The 15,751-nt window shown below is 39.9% G+C and overlaps 1 protein-coding gene across 2 annotated transcripts in view; it reads left to right on the top strand.

Moving 5' to 3' along the window:
* The first annotated feature begins 5,797 nt into the window (after positions 1-5,797).
* The window catches only part of si:ch211-246m6.5 (von Willebrand factor D and EGF domain-containing protein), an 88,448-nt gene continuing 78,494 nt past the window's right edge, over positions 5,798-15,751 (top strand). For both annotated transcript variants that reach the window (XM_035392697.1, XM_035392696.1), the window contains exon 1: positions 5,798-6,136. In XM_035392697.1, coding sequence (XP_035248588.1) covers positions 6,052-6,136 — 85 coding nt within the window. In that variant the 5' untranslated portion in view covers positions 5,798-6,051. The remainder of the gene's footprint in view (positions 6,137-15,751) is intronic.

The raw sequence follows: 15,751 nt of genomic DNA, 5'->3' as shown, positions 1-15,751 counted from the left end.
GGTGTCTCACCAGGGTCACAATACCCCTGTACTTACCGCAGGTGAAGGAAGATAGAGGACCAGTGTGGAGGGCTTTGACTCAGGGACTCAGATGACAGGAAGGAAGGTCTTCACTTTTATTAACACGTGTGTCATTACGTGCGAGAAGACTACCTTTAATCAAAAACCAAATACACTTTAAAGACAGGAATTTCTGCCCCCCCAGTAGGAAAATCTGTACTGCAATGTAGTAGTTACAGACTTAGACATTTACAGACAGTTTACAGAAAGATTCAGGGACTGTTCACAGGTTGTAACACCTGGACATTAAAGACTTTGGTGTGAGGCAGTAATTATGTTTCTTTGTCATTAAAAGCCCAAGCTACTCAGGACCTGTGGGTCTGTGGTAAAGCTTCAATTACATACTTTTCTGTCCACAATTATCTATAGAATGCAGTTCCATTTCAATGATCTGATCTCATTTGCCCTGCTAAAAATGTTTGTTCACCTCCACAAAACTGTTATTTTAGACACTTATCATGCATTTTCCTCTAGGATTGATCCTAATGAATTTCTCCTTAAGATACCTGAATACCTTTCTTTATGCTTAAGTCAGCATCTGTACGTTGCTATAAAATACCTTGTACCTTCTCTTTGAGGAAATTCTGAAGTGACATCAATGATATGAACATTTCTGTACATTGTTAAAATCAATATTTTATAGGCATACATTGCCTGGAAACTTTACAACTTCAGTAGCAACAATGTATCTGTTCAGAAAATAATATTTGCAGTGTATATGATTTGACTGCTCAAATTGTCAAAACTTAGATGTGATATGGATCTTTAAAAATATGATATGAAATGACTGTTTGATAATTGTTATAACTGTCACTTGTTAAAATTGAAGGAACCTGCAGCCATCTTGTCAGCTTTGTCCAAATAATGAGGACTTAAAGACCACAGTATGCAGGCTGCTCAGGAGGACAGGATCACTGGTGGAATGCCTTTCCTTTGCGGGCTCCGGGACCCTGGGACACAAGCGTAAATTATTTTAATTGCCTTTTAGAAGGGGAACCCACAGATTATCAGCACCCTCAGGTCTTACAGCATCAGATAGGACCTTAAAATGGACCCCTGCAACTGCCCATCAAGGGAGCGTTGATGTCTAAAGATGTTTACCTTTTAATTATTGCTCAAAAAGAAGCAAGTCTTGGTTAATCTTGTCTTCGTGGCATCATCCAAAGAAACCTGACCCTTCAAGCGTGATCTAGCAAAATGAGACACAATAACTGAGAAGTAGCATAATAACTGCTCAGGTCTCAGGTATGCTCCAGACTTCTGATATTCAAGCATACATGTCCACTATAAACCAGACTGCCTCAGATCTGTTAGTGACTTACAGCATGTGCCTGAAGATTGCTGTGAAGTTTTCCCTTAATTTGACAGCTAACCTCTGTCTGTCATCTCCCCTGTCACAGTTTCTGAGAATGAGCTTTGTAGTTTATTATGGAAACATCAGTCCCTGTTAATTGGCCAATGGTATGCGACAAGAAAAACACAGTGACAGCTTTAGTCTGTGGCATATCTGGTTTAAGAATAGTTTAAAATAAAAGGGTTTTTGTTTTTTGCTGAATTAGTGCCAAAGTGTTTAAGATGATTTAAAATGTGATGCATACGATCAGTAATGGAAAACAAAGAGATTTCTTTTTTCAGGGTCCACCTCAGAAAATTTTAAATAAAGCTTTATATACTGAAATCTAGATGTCATGTTTATGCAAGATCAACAAAACAACTTATTATTATTAGAAGTAGTATTATTGTTGTGCTTTTCAGTGTGTTTGGCTCAGAGACAGAGAAATGAATGCATATGTTAGCTGAAATAATGCTCATGTTAGCTGTTCCTGTGCTGTCTTTGTGGTTTTCTGCCCTGCTCCATAATATTGTTCTTGTCTGTCCCAGTACCAATCATGTCCAGTTGATTGTTTCAAGACATGATCCAATCATCAACAACTTCAATTTATCTGAAACCCAAATGACAGCTTTCTGACCAATCACCTTGAGGTGTTTCAAATCAGTGGGCGGTGAGTAATTCAGCATTGAGCTGAAGGGAACGCAATTTCAGCATTATGGGAGAACAGGGCTACTCATACAAGGCTGAGTGCTGTAGCAGGGAATGGTGAGAATACAGTAAGAGACAGGATTAGTTTGCAACCGGCAGAATATTTGCGTTTGATTAAATCTTATCTTTGATGTTATTAAGGGTTATAAATACATACTGCACAAATCCCTTTTAAATCCACTGTGTAATTGATAATATGCAAAGCTTGCTTCCATTCAAGTTATGTTCTGTGTTCTGTTAATGTCTGAAAGTGCATTAAACATCTCTCAAGCAGAACACTGCTTCCTTTACACGGGCTGCATAGAGTACGTGCAAGTGCAACGCGCTTACAGATTAGATAAGAACATCGTCCTTCCCCTGTGACCACTGGAGATGCCTGCGGATCTTACGCATGCATATCTGACAGTCACTGCGCACCTCCTACATCTTTAAACAGTTTAATAAAACTGAATTTGCATTGCTTTTTGCAAACATAATGTGTAACTTGATATGGGGATTCATATATCATGTGGACTCATTTCTGGACAAAAACCTAAAAAAAAAGAAGTCATACTTTTTTTCATAATGCATGAATAAGAGATGCTTTCTTAAATTACCAGCATGCATAGCATTTTCTCTGCATTGTACTACATTGCATTCTGTATTTACTACAAAAGGTCAGTTTATCGTTTTATGTTCTTATTAATTTATAATAATAATTAATCTGATTCCATGCCCCTTTAAAATTTTAAAGTCTTCCAGAAAACCCATAGTGATCCTTAGTCCCCCACTTCCGTAAGTGCAGTAATCCTTAGTTTCCCAAAACATTCACTTGTAAACCTGATTTTTTAGGGATGTACTAGCAAACACTACTGCTGTTTGTATTTCCTTTGTTAACTCAAACACACATAGGATTTATATAGAGTTTATGACATCCTGAAGGTGTCAACACAGTTATGATGTGCAGACAGAATAACAGGAGCCAGTTTTACGAAGCCTCACTAGCTCATGATTGGCTGATTGAATCATTAGCTCTTTTCTTCAGGACCGCCGTGGACAGGATGGCACGGTCTCATTCTGTGAGCCTCCATGGCTGCTGGGCCAGCTGACGCTCCCCTGTGGTGGCGGCTGTGAACGGCCTGTCCATATAAAGGCATGTACACTTGTGCGCTATACACCCTTCCAGTGCACTACACACCCGTCCAGTGCGCTATACACCCTTCCAGTGCACTATACACCCGTCCAGTGCGCTATACACCCTTCCAGTGCGCTGTGCACCCTTCCAGTGTGCTATACACCCTTCCAGTGCATTATATACCCTTCCAGTGCGCTATACACCCGTCCAGTGTGCTATACACCCTTCTAGTGTGATATACACCGTTCCAGTGTGTTATACACACTTGCTGTGCGTTATAATCCCTTCCAGTGCATTATACACCCATCCAGTGTGTTATACACCCTTCTAGTGCATTATACACCCTTCCCGAGCGCTATGCACCCTTCCAGTGCGTTATACACCCTTCCATTCGTTATACACCCTTCCATTGCGTTATTCACCCTTTTAGTGTGTTATACACACTTCCAGTGCATTATGCACCCTCCAGTGTGTTATACACCCTTCCCGTGCGTTATACACCCTTCCAGTGCATTACAGAGGAATCCAGCTGGAACACGGCCAGCTTGTCCAGCTCCGTGCTGACTTCATGTGTTTTTCCTAAGAGCCAGACGCTTGGCCGCTCTCGTGTGGAAACCCCCCCCCACACACACGCCCGTCTGTGACGCACATGGCCTCTGCAGATTAGCGGCATGCCCTTCTTTGGGGGGGGGGGGGGGGGGGGGCACTGGCCTCGTTCATGAGCACTGCTCCCCAGAGCCTCAGGCCCTCCAGCCACACTGCAAAGGTGACTCACATGTTTCTGACCCTACTAAACTACACTCCCCTATCACACACACACACACACATCTCTGACCCCTTAACTAAACTCCCCTATCACCCTGTACATACACACACAAACACATTCACACATGCACACACACAGACCCATGTATACACACACGCTTGCATGCACGCACACACACATTCACCCACACACATATTCACACGCACTCACACACACACACACACACATGCATGCACACACACATATACCCATGCATGCACAACACACACAATGCACACCCGTGTACACACACATGCTCGTGCACGTACACACACAAACACATGCATGCACACACACACACACACATAGTCATGCATGCATGACACACGTGTCCTCACATAAGCACACACACACACACAGTCACACACATCCGCACATGCACACACGCACTCTCTCTCTTCACACACACACACACAGAGTCACACAGAAGGAATTTACAAGACCCTTAGAATTTCAGCTGCATGAGATAACATGGTTTGATGCAGTAATATAACTCAGGGTACCATTACACAGAGATCTGTGAGGCTTACTGGAGCGGCCATTTTAAATTAGCGAATCGATAGCAAACCCGCCAGGGAGCTGAAAGCGTTCCAGAAACATGGCCTTCTGAAGGTTCAGGGATGGGTAGGGTTTGGCCTTAATTTTGCTTGATACGTACTGGTCAAATCACTGTGTAAAATATCCTATGCCATATGAACTTTAATTAACCACCATTCATTAAAATAAAACAACAAGAACATTATTAGTGAAGGCTCGATGCATTTCTCTTGAATATGAAATTGTTAAAGCTTTTTTTAAATACAAGTAAATGTGCCTACAGAAGAGGGCTTCCAGGTCAACCCCAGAGAATGGAGCAGTTATTAAACAAGTGTGTAATATTTTTTTATTAATTAATTAAGCAATTAATTAAACTTTAAAAGGCCACAAGCTGCTCAAAATAAATAACATTACACATCTCAGTAAATTGCCAGTTGTGCAGTACTAGTCCATTAAATCCCTTTAGGCCAATTCAAGCGTGTGACTTAGATTATTGTGGGAAAATGAGGGAAATGACATACATGGGTTTTGGCAGGTAATAGGATATCATCTCCAGGCTGGTCGGACCCTGTGCCAGGGGCTCCACCAGGAGGGGAGATGTGACCCCCACCAGCTGTGCTTCTCCAGAGGAGGGGTGAAGTTAGCCAGATTCAGTGTCTGAGGAAGAGAAAAAAAAGTGACGAGGTTGTCAGTTCTATAACCGAGTATATCCTGGGGTTAGAGCTGAGAGGTCCAGCCAGGATACAGAGCAACAGGGCTGCTGTGGCTCTACTTTTGGGCATTACAGCTGTAGCCCTGTGTTTGGGTGTTACAGGGCAGCAGTAACCCTGTATTTGAGTGTTACCGGGTCGCTGTAGGCCTGTGTTTGGGTGTTACTACTACTACTACTATTTATTTTACTATGAATAATATAATTATTAATTTAATTATTATTAATATCCATCTATCCATTATCTATACCTCTTCATTCTGGTCAGGGTCACGGGGGTGCTGGAGCCTATCCCAGCATGCATTGGGCGAGAGCCAGGAAAATAATAATAATAATAATAATAATAATAGCAGCTACTGTTGATTCATTCAACTATTGTATAAACAGCGTTTGCAAATATATATATTAATGTTTCTGTCAACGTAATGTGCTGGTTTTCAGAGTTTCACGCAAGGGAAACTCTCCAGCCATGTCCTTTCTTAGCTCCCGTTTCTGGGTCCACCTACTAACGCTCTTAATTAGGGACTAGACAACGTGTCTTCCCTCTCCTGAAAACGACTTGTCTGCTCCGGTCAAAAGTAGACAAAGGCGCGAGCAGCCCAAAACTACCGCACTCTGAAATACTATGCTTTCCGCGGAGCCCTCTGCAGGATATCTCCATTCCACATAAAACTTTTGAAAACTGAGCGCATGCCACTTGTGCTTTTGAAAAACTCAAATGGGACCCTCTACCTCCAAGCCCTCAAAGCAAATGATCCGTGGATAAAATCTGAAGACAAATAATAATGGAAAGTTTTTCACCTTTACATCACGGCTACCTAAGCATAGCTTGCATTTATTTGATGCAACTTCATGCGGTCGCGCAGTTAGGTAAGTTGAATAGGCATGTTTCTTTGATTAAAATTACGGTTGCGTCAAATGGGGCGGGGGGGAATTATTAAACGAAGAGTGCCGTTTAGCACACCTGCGACATATCAGCAGACTGATGATAAGTCGGCTGTGTGGCTGTAATTATAGCCTGATGTACATTTTTACAGTGAGACTGTAAATGTACAAAGTACTTTAACGGGCGCCTTTTGAGTTTTGCTAACGCTGTTACTACAAACTGCTGTTTACAGGTACCAAGCGTACGTGTGTTTTAGATGTTTTAGACCAGGTATCGTACTGAGCCTTTATCCAGCTGCATTAAACCATTAACTTGGTGAAACCTGTGCCAATTGTTTATCTGAAAATCGTGTTCATTGCTTGCAGATATTCACTTACGCAAATCCTTTGGGAATTAAACAGCTGTGTAGCCTAAGCTTAGATGAAGGCAAAGAGAACCCCAGAAAATTAAATCGAACAAAACTTGTAGCCTATAGCCAACTGTCTAAATGTATTCGCCTGCCTCCGACGAAGCGGAATTCTCGGACAGAATGCAAAATATTACTGCAGTTTGCACATCGTGGCTAAGCAGTGAGTAGTATGCTTTAGGACATCATGCTTGCTATCAACAGTGCAACAGATATTCATTACAATGACATCGATACTCCTCCTGGTTTTCATAGACTGAAAATAGGACGTAAAATGAGCTTCCTGTGTGGGACGAGTCATGGTTATCATCATGATACTTTATTGGCTTTCGATCGATCAGCGTGGAGGCTGGATACAGTAAACAACGTAATATATTGGTTTCTCTGCCACTCAATCTAAATGGTGATGTCCTGAAGGTAAAAAAAGCTGATAGCTTTAGACATTTTAACAAAACCTCTTCTCCCCATATCAATAAATTTCACATACATATTGGCGAAGGACCTGGCAATGTTCCATAATTGTAATTCATAGTATATTGTATAAAATAGACTGTTTAGAATTTGTATGATTGATCAATGATTCATCAGTAGTTGTCATAACAATTCCAACTTTCAGTTCAACTTCATAGATGCATAGGAACTTCATCTATGTAATGCTTTATACAGAGACTCTGTTACATTACAGTGGAAATCCAAAAAAAATTGACTCAAAAACACTCAAACGGGGGCAAGAACAGGAACTCCCATGGGGGAGAAACATCGGGAGGGACCCAGCTATAGAGGGGGAGCTGGCCTGGTGTAATAGCTAAGATAGATTGAAAGCTAACAGACATGTAATGAGCCATCTAACAGAGAGAAGGATAAAATGGGTTGGGCAGGTTACAGTCAGAAGTAGTTATATTAGGTGGTAAAGCTCACAGCTCACATAACAGCTCTATGGTCCTGATTTACCCCTCCCACACATTGCTAACCAAATAATAGCCTAGTTTTTAATATACGGATAAGTTTTGAGCCGACACTTAAAGACAGAGAGTGTGTCTGAAGCCTGAACATACAAAGGGAGATTATTCCAGACATACAAAGGGAGATTATTCCAGACATACAAAGGGAGATTATTCCAGACATACAAAGGGAGATTATTCCATAAGACAAGAGCTCTGTAAGAAAAGGCTCTGCCTGCCACTTTCATACTTGTAATTTTCAAATAGGCTGCACCTTGAGAGCAAAGCAAACCTGGTGGAGAGTAGAGAATAAGGTATTCTGGAACCAAAACATTTAAAGCCTTACATATAGAGAGTAGATTCTTGTAGCCAATTCTAAATTTAACAGGCAACCAACTAAGAGATGTGAGCACCAGACTGATAGGCTCACATTTCTCAGTTTGGAGACATTTCAAGGCTGAATTTGTGCAACCAGACAATAAAGCATTGTAATAATCTAACTGAGAGGTTACAAAGGTATTAGGCTAACAAGTTTTTTTTTTAGCATCCTGCAGGGACAACGTCTTCCTCAAATTATATTTGTTCCTCATGTGACAGAAGGCCACTCTTGGGATATTATTAATGTGGGTCTTAAAGGAGAGATGTGAATCAATACTCAACGCCAAGGTTTCTAACAACTGCATTGGCAGAGACAGAGAAGCCATCTAGATTTAAATAAAAGTTCAAAAATTTATCTCTGAGAGATTTGGGGCCTAATATCAATATCTGTCTTATCCGAGTTCAGTGAGAGAAAAATTTGGGTCATCAAGGTTGTTATGTCTGTAAAACAGGCCCCTAGTTTGGCAAGCTGGACAACTTCAGTGGGTTTAACTGATATAGCCTATCTATAACTGAAGTCATATTAATATTCCTCATACAAAAATGCTAGCAATCTTTTAGTTAGCTCACTATAGTGTATTCTGTCCTGTTGAAGTGAAGACAGTCATTTTCATCCAAGATCATAGAGCTCAATGGGTACAGACATTAAAGTGACAGAATCATTAGCCGTTTAGTACTATATTAATGCTACAGAAAAGCCATAATTGCTCCTAATTGAATCCTTTTGTGTTGCCTTCCTTCAGTTACGCTACATATTCTTTCACTGTTGGTGTACAAGATCGAGGGAGTGATCAGCATTTAACAGTCTGATAGCACTGTCCTTACAGTTTTACATGACGTAAAAAAATTTTAATTGGGGAAATTGCCTGAGGAAACCAACAAGATATTGGCTTTTATTATAGCTTACAATTTTTACATCTGTATGTATCATCTAATGAGAATACTTAACTCCCCCAATATCATTTTTATATATGTCCTTTACTCAAGACTCTTTGAAAAAACAAGACTAGCATTCCAGTAAAGATCTCCTTCTTACAATAATAGCAGCTGTTATATCCTCCGTTTGTAACAGCTGCTATTATTGTAAGAAGAAGATCATTACGGGAAAACTCACAGGAACTGGAAAATGTTGTGCTCTTGAGTTATGAGAGAAAATTGCTGTAAGGTTTATTCTGTTCACCTGACATTTGACTCTGTTTTGTTATTTAACTACAGTATGAGACAGCTCTTTGGGAAACTAGGCATATCCCCTTTCCACACAAGGCTTCAGCAGCCGAGAAGGTTATTTCATTTTTATTTTTTAACAGTAGTGAAAATGGCTAGTTAATAATGCCCATATAGGGCAGGAATGCATACAAATACGTTCTCTTTTTAAAAAAAAAAACTATTGTTGTTAGCTAAGCTCTGTGCCCAAGTTGATCAAAGAAAGGTCCATCTGAACAAAAATGTCGTGAATTCAATCTTCCTGACTGAGTAATTGATTAAATACTTATATCTACATAATACTTTTACCATCTAAGCTACAAAATAATATTTGTGGGACATTATTTGCCCGGAATATGATTCTTCGGAGGTAATGGCTTGATATGAACCCCTTATGTATTGTGCCCTTTTTAACACAAGTCTGAAAATGACATACCCAAAATATAATGGTTACTTTTCTTGAACCCTTTTGACTACAGGCATAATCCTGGTCTCTTCTGAAAGGTCGCCCTTGAAAGTTTGTTTTCCAAGAGTCAGAATTACTCTAAATATTTCTGAAAGAAACTAACAGAAGCTCAAACACAGAGGAAGTGGAGGTTCTTTCCCCAACTAAAAGTTTTTTTTTTGTGAATCCAAATGCTTATGGTTGTCAGGCCTGGTGGGCTTAGACACACAATGCAGCCAATGCATCTGTGAATTTCCCAAAATACAAAGAAAGTGAGGACCCCCCAAACTTGTTTTCCCACCCGTTGGCACTACAGCGTTGGCATTGAAAAAATAGTTTTAAAAGAGAACTGTGAGATTTAATGGTTTCAAATGGTGTATCGTGCAACCAGATTGACTGAAAATTTCATCGTTTAAAAAAAAAAAAAAAGAATTAGCCTAATGCAAATAAACTCACTCCGACTGTGACTAAGGGCTCAGTGATAAAGGTTAGAACATGGTCTCTCAGGGGTTAAATAGTTTGATGGTACAACTTTGGAAGTCACTGGCACTTCAAGATAATGTCTCATCCCCTAGATAATAAATGCTTTTGGATGAATATTGGATATATGTCTGAAACCCATTTTTTTTTGTGAAACTATTTAAATGAAGTCTTGTGTTACCCTTATTTCATTTAAAAGATGTAGGCCTAAGCTTCAGTGTTTGTATAACATACCGGGAATGTAGAACATGTATTGGTGTGACTGTAAGCAATGAATTTCAGGTCAGTAATAAGCACCGTCAATGTTGTCTTGGAAATATTGTTGAGCGTAGGTTTCCAAAATGTTTGTTGTAACCATGCAAGGACACTGGAATCTGAATTGTTGAGTCCATGCAGGTGTTTAGAACGGCAGTGTGTGCCAGTAGGGCAGGTGGTGAAGTTCATTCTAGAAGCTCATCAAGACTAGTTAGAGAATGTTGCCATAATAATAATGATAATTGCATGACCTCTGTGACCGGCTGGATCCTGCTCCTGACATCTGTTTCAATCATTGTACTAATGCAGATAGCTAGGTATTGTCTGATACGTTGTTAAATCTGTGTTAATTTGCACATTAACTAGTTAATATCTTTGCAATGTGAGAATGTATACTCGCCGACTGGCTCATTAGCTTGCTCAAGTATTAAAGATTGCATAGTTAATTAACTAGTTTGCAGTAATTATTATACATGTTATGTTTACTAACCAGGTAGTATTTGTTCCAGACACAGGTACCACTTTGCCCGCTAGTTAGCCTGCTAGATTTTATTGTTGTCAATAATGTTGAACTGTGAGGACAGGAATTCAGGCAGATTTTACAGTGACCCTAGCAAGTCACATAAAAGTAGCATGGCTTTGTGTGCTTTTGGTGGGTTTTGAAATCAATGAAACCTCTCAGACACCAGGAGACAAAACAAGGCAGGGAACTATGTGTGTTATGGCTCTACACTAATGACAGATTGAGATGTCCTCAAACAGTCATGATACCTGCAATTTCTGCTGCGAGAGAAGAATGTCTAATGTCTCACCATGTATGGCAAAATTGAACCCAAAATCTGAATCATCACCACAATAATTCACTTAAGAGCAAATTTTTAAATACGTTTCTTGAGAGACTTTATATATTTTGCCTATGATTTCAGGTTGCATTGACAAAAACCTAAATTTATGAAATATCTTTGCAGTGACAGATTTTCATTTTAACTACAATTCTTCTCTAGTTTTGTGAAAAAGTACTTATTTTGTGATCGCCAAACAATCAACCATTTAAAACCCATTTAGAGGAAAAGGAAATTATATTTTTAACTTGTAGAAGTAACTAGTCACTGTGTAGAACACCTCACTAAACAGCAATTCTCCTTCTGTTAACTCTTCCATAAATATAAATGGTCATTCTGCTAATAAAGTTAACACATTGTCAATGTATACAGTACAACATTTCTGGTTATTTCTTGTTAGTGAACTATGATATGGTACAATAGTACCATATCCCACTGAGGGCAGTTGAAGTTCTGACTTGTCCCTGTGTTTTCTCATCTTACCAGCAAAACAGGGTTCAAAGGTCATGTGTCACATCAAAGGGTTAGTGCTACTGGGTGGCCTCAGCAGGAAACATGTAGGTTAAGCCGTGCTGGAGATGAGGGTGGTTTTGAACCAACTTTATGAGTAGTGTTGATCATGGAACAACGACCGTACTTAAAGCAGAATGAGAACTTCCGTTGTGCTTTTTTTTCTAAATGACAATAATGGACAGCCTTTTTCCCCCTGAAATTAGACATTGATAACTAGTGAGGGATAAAAACTTTTATTACTACTAGATAGTTCATTCTGTGCATCGTAATTGTATACACTATTGGACATTTAAGTTTTTACAAACAAGAACAACATTACCCAAATGAGCATTGAACAGTATTAATTGAACAACAGTAAAGGCCTGCGGGCTCTGAGAGCAGAAAAAATGTTGCACCCAATCAGGTGTTAGGGCTCAGTAGAAGTGCTAAAGGGTGGCGATGGAGGAGCCGTGGGGCCTTCTGAATTCTGGGTCTGAAGATGGCCAGTGCCTCTGCTTTTCAGACTGCTGTGGGAAGCCCATTCCTCAAATTATGGGTCAGAACATACCACAGTGGCCAGGAAGTACATGATCAGAGACAGCCTCCGGAGGAGCCAGCCATCCCAGTGTTGAGGGGTCTGGGCTTGTTTGCAGAGCTTTGAAAATATCTTGAAGGCATGAAGGGACAGTCCCCTAGGCAGCCTGGTAGGCGAGCACCAAGGTTATAAATCTTATGCAAGTAGTTGCAGGTTGTAAATCAGGTTAGCAGTGTTCTTGGTGAGCTGCAGTGGCCTAATAACACCATAATGGTTTGAGATGCACATTAATTTGGCAAAAAGCTACCAGTATTTTTCTTTGCTGTTGCACCACCCATTTTCTGGAAATGGGTAAATGGTGAAAGATTAGCTTGTCTATTCACTAAGGACCCTATACACTGTATATTTGAATATATATTTGCAATGAAAACCCCTGCATTTCATTTAAGAGATGACAGCCAGCAGCCATAATTGTTATATCAGTAGATGACACGTTAATGTACCAATGTAAATTTGAATAAATTATAATGTTTGCTAATGTTAGAGATGTTGAGGTAAAAATGTAAAAAACAGTCAACACAAACTTGAATTTATTGAATACACTCGTGTGTAGATAAGGAAACATCTGAGATCATAGGCAGTGAGCTGGGTCATAGCATTAGCTACATTTGATAGCTATGATACCTGTAGGTAGCCCTCTGTATATAATGACCAGCATAATCAATGATAGAATAGGATAGTCTAGGATAGAATAGTCATTGTCTTACAGACGGTCTGCTTACTGCTTGCTAGATTTGCCAATGATGCTAGCCCACGAAACAACAGTTTCTGCTGGTTACAATTGCTTTCTACTAATAATTTACCAGAGAACAGGGACTAGGGGATTTTTACTGGCTGGCTAGATGAATTCATATTTATAGTTGATTATTGCCAAGAAAAAGACTCTCTTATGGGGACTAATAAAGCAGCTAGCTTGTTGGGATGGAATTCAGACTAGCATTATAGCCCATCTACTTTATACGTTAAGCTTGCTAGCTGCTACTTAGCTTTAGCTTAGCTAGAATGAACTGGAAAACTGCCACTCAACACCAAATTAAGGCGACTTATATGGACTGCTTTGCAAACAATAATCATGACAGGCTGAACCTGCTTTGGCTACATGAAACTACCCATGGTTCAGGGCAAGCTAGCTGCTGTCTCCCAGCACAATTACACAAATCACACACAGAAATAAAAGGCTTTTTATTTCATTTTCATGAATAATTGTGAAAGTGATAATGATACAATTTGAAGGATTTAGAAATGTCTCAAAATTTAGGGAATCGAATTGATATAGCCTACCTGTTGTGAGGTGAATATTCAATTGTATATCTGTTGAATTTAGGCCTACTTGGTATTATAATTTTTGCAGAACTGTTCTGGAAAATAAACTGAGCTGATGCAAGGTGAGTATGACTTTAATAAGTCCAGCCCTGGTATCGACTCTTTAAATGTAATCACCCTCACAGTTTTATTTATTTACTTACTTACTTATTTATTTATTTTTGCATCTAAAAAATGGCAGCAATAGAATAATAAAAATCAGCGCTGAAAATGTGTTAAAGGACGCTTTACAGAATCCGTTACATTCACGGAGTCATGTCTCCTCCACCTGGCAGCTATACTCCTCATCCCTCCTTTTCTAGACTTTCTTTTGAAGTCATTGTGGCTCCATCACCTTTGCTTTAAAACCAAATGTAATGTCATAAATAGAAGGGTCAGTTTTTAAACTGGGCTTGGGGACATACTGTGTGTATTGCATTGGTATAGGAAGTTACCTCACCTTTTCATCTCATTAAATTAGATCATGGCGGTACCAGTTTTTTGGCCTGTTGGGTTAATTTATCTCCTGATTGAATGGTCTTTGATAGTAATTTGCTTTGCACTTCTCACTAATCTCTAGTTTTTCGCACTGCTGAGAAAATAGTACCATGATTGATCAGGAAAGAATCAGTCCTATTCTGTTCTGAGAAAGGTCGCCAGAGAGATAAAAAAGACACTGGGAATACTGCAGATTAAAACAATCACTCTTGTATGGAGAAGTTAAACCTGGCACAATGCACCACATCGGTATTGCGAGCAACAGTTTGAAGAACCTCTTGGATATTCTTATCTCAGAAATTTCTGTATTTATGAGTCATTCAGAATTAAACCTCTGACAGAGACTTAAACTACAATATGAATCTGTTTATTCACACATTTTAATCAGTGCTTTAATTGACTGAACACATTTGTAAGCACAGTGTGTAACATGCAGTCTCCCTGATAGTGCTTGGTATATGTACAGTGGTGGGGATATCTTCAGTGCAAACAGCCTTTCTGGTGAATCAATGAATAATAAGTGTTTTTCTTTTTTTTTAATTAAAAATCTGTGATAGAGGGGAGTGATCAGACTTTCCTAGCCTCTCCCAGAGTGGTATGAAGCTCCACAGTCACAAAGGATAATTCAGTGCAGTTACTCCAAGCCCTGAGGTCCCTGGTGCTGGGGGGCTGGGGGGGGGGGCATAAGGGGCCATAAAGGCCCCCACACAAAGACCCTGCCCTCATCACAGACTCCCCCACAAAACTACAAAGCATTCTGAGCCCGTAGATTATATCAGACTGGGCGTCTGCATCGCTGGTCTTATGGATGCTAGTGTAGCATGTCGTTCCCTCGCTTTATTAGCAGTCCACAGGGTGTGGTCTTACACTATTTAAGGGATTTACATTGTTGTAATGTCAACAAATCTCACAACCCTTCATATGGGCTGGTGCCAAAGGTATTGGTCTGTCTCAGACACATTTTTAATGTGTCTCACAGTGGCCTCGATATCGCTGCAATATATTAAGGGCCACTTTCAACAATAATGGCATTTTCATTCTGGAATAGCCTGGCGTTTCACCACTTTAAAATAAAGAAGAAAAGAACGACCCAGTGTTTGGAAATAAATCGCGTAATCCAACTGTAAATATAAGACTACAGCTTTATGTGGAGTAAACCCATGGCTTTAAAATGTAAACACATTTCAAAGCATTTCAGTGTACCATCTAAAGTCCCAATGGTGCCTTACGTTCCTGACCAAACCTTTTCTTTATTTTTTGGTCGATATTATTTGTTTAGTCTGCTGTAGGGTAATAGATTTGTAATGGGCTTGTAATGAGCTTGCAGACTTGGCTGAGAGTCGAACTGCTGATGCGAGATTCATAAGGAGAGACGAGCAGTTCCCCTGCCGCCCAGTCAGAGGACCTGCTGGTAATTCCCCATAGAGTGCATGTTAAGACACCTCTTCTACTCCTAAGCAAACAAATTAAATGGACAATTTGACGAGTTGTCCCAAAAGAAAAGGCAGGGCACTCTTTCCCGGGTTAAAGACGTTGCTGTTTCAAAAACCTCTGACCCAAACAAAGGTTATTTAAATAAGGCGCCTACGCTCCTGTGTTTTGAATGGAGAATCCTTTCAAGCAGACCATGACAAATCTGCTCCAGGCTTAAACTAAGGTTGTGTCAACTGGACAGTCTATTGGTTGCAAGGTTACTCAGTGTTTCCTTTAAACATGATTGTTTTTATTAGGCTCCTCAATTTGTTCCATTATGTATGGGTAA

Source organism: Anguilla anguilla, chromosome 15 (assembly GCF_013347855.1).
Source record: "Anguilla anguilla isolate fAngAng1 chromosome 15, fAngAng1.pri, whole genome shotgun sequence".
NCBI lineage: Eukaryota > Metazoa > Chordata > Actinopteri > Anguilliformes > Anguillidae > Anguilla > Anguilla anguilla.
This window is presented reverse-complemented; position numbering and strand designations above follow the sequence as displayed.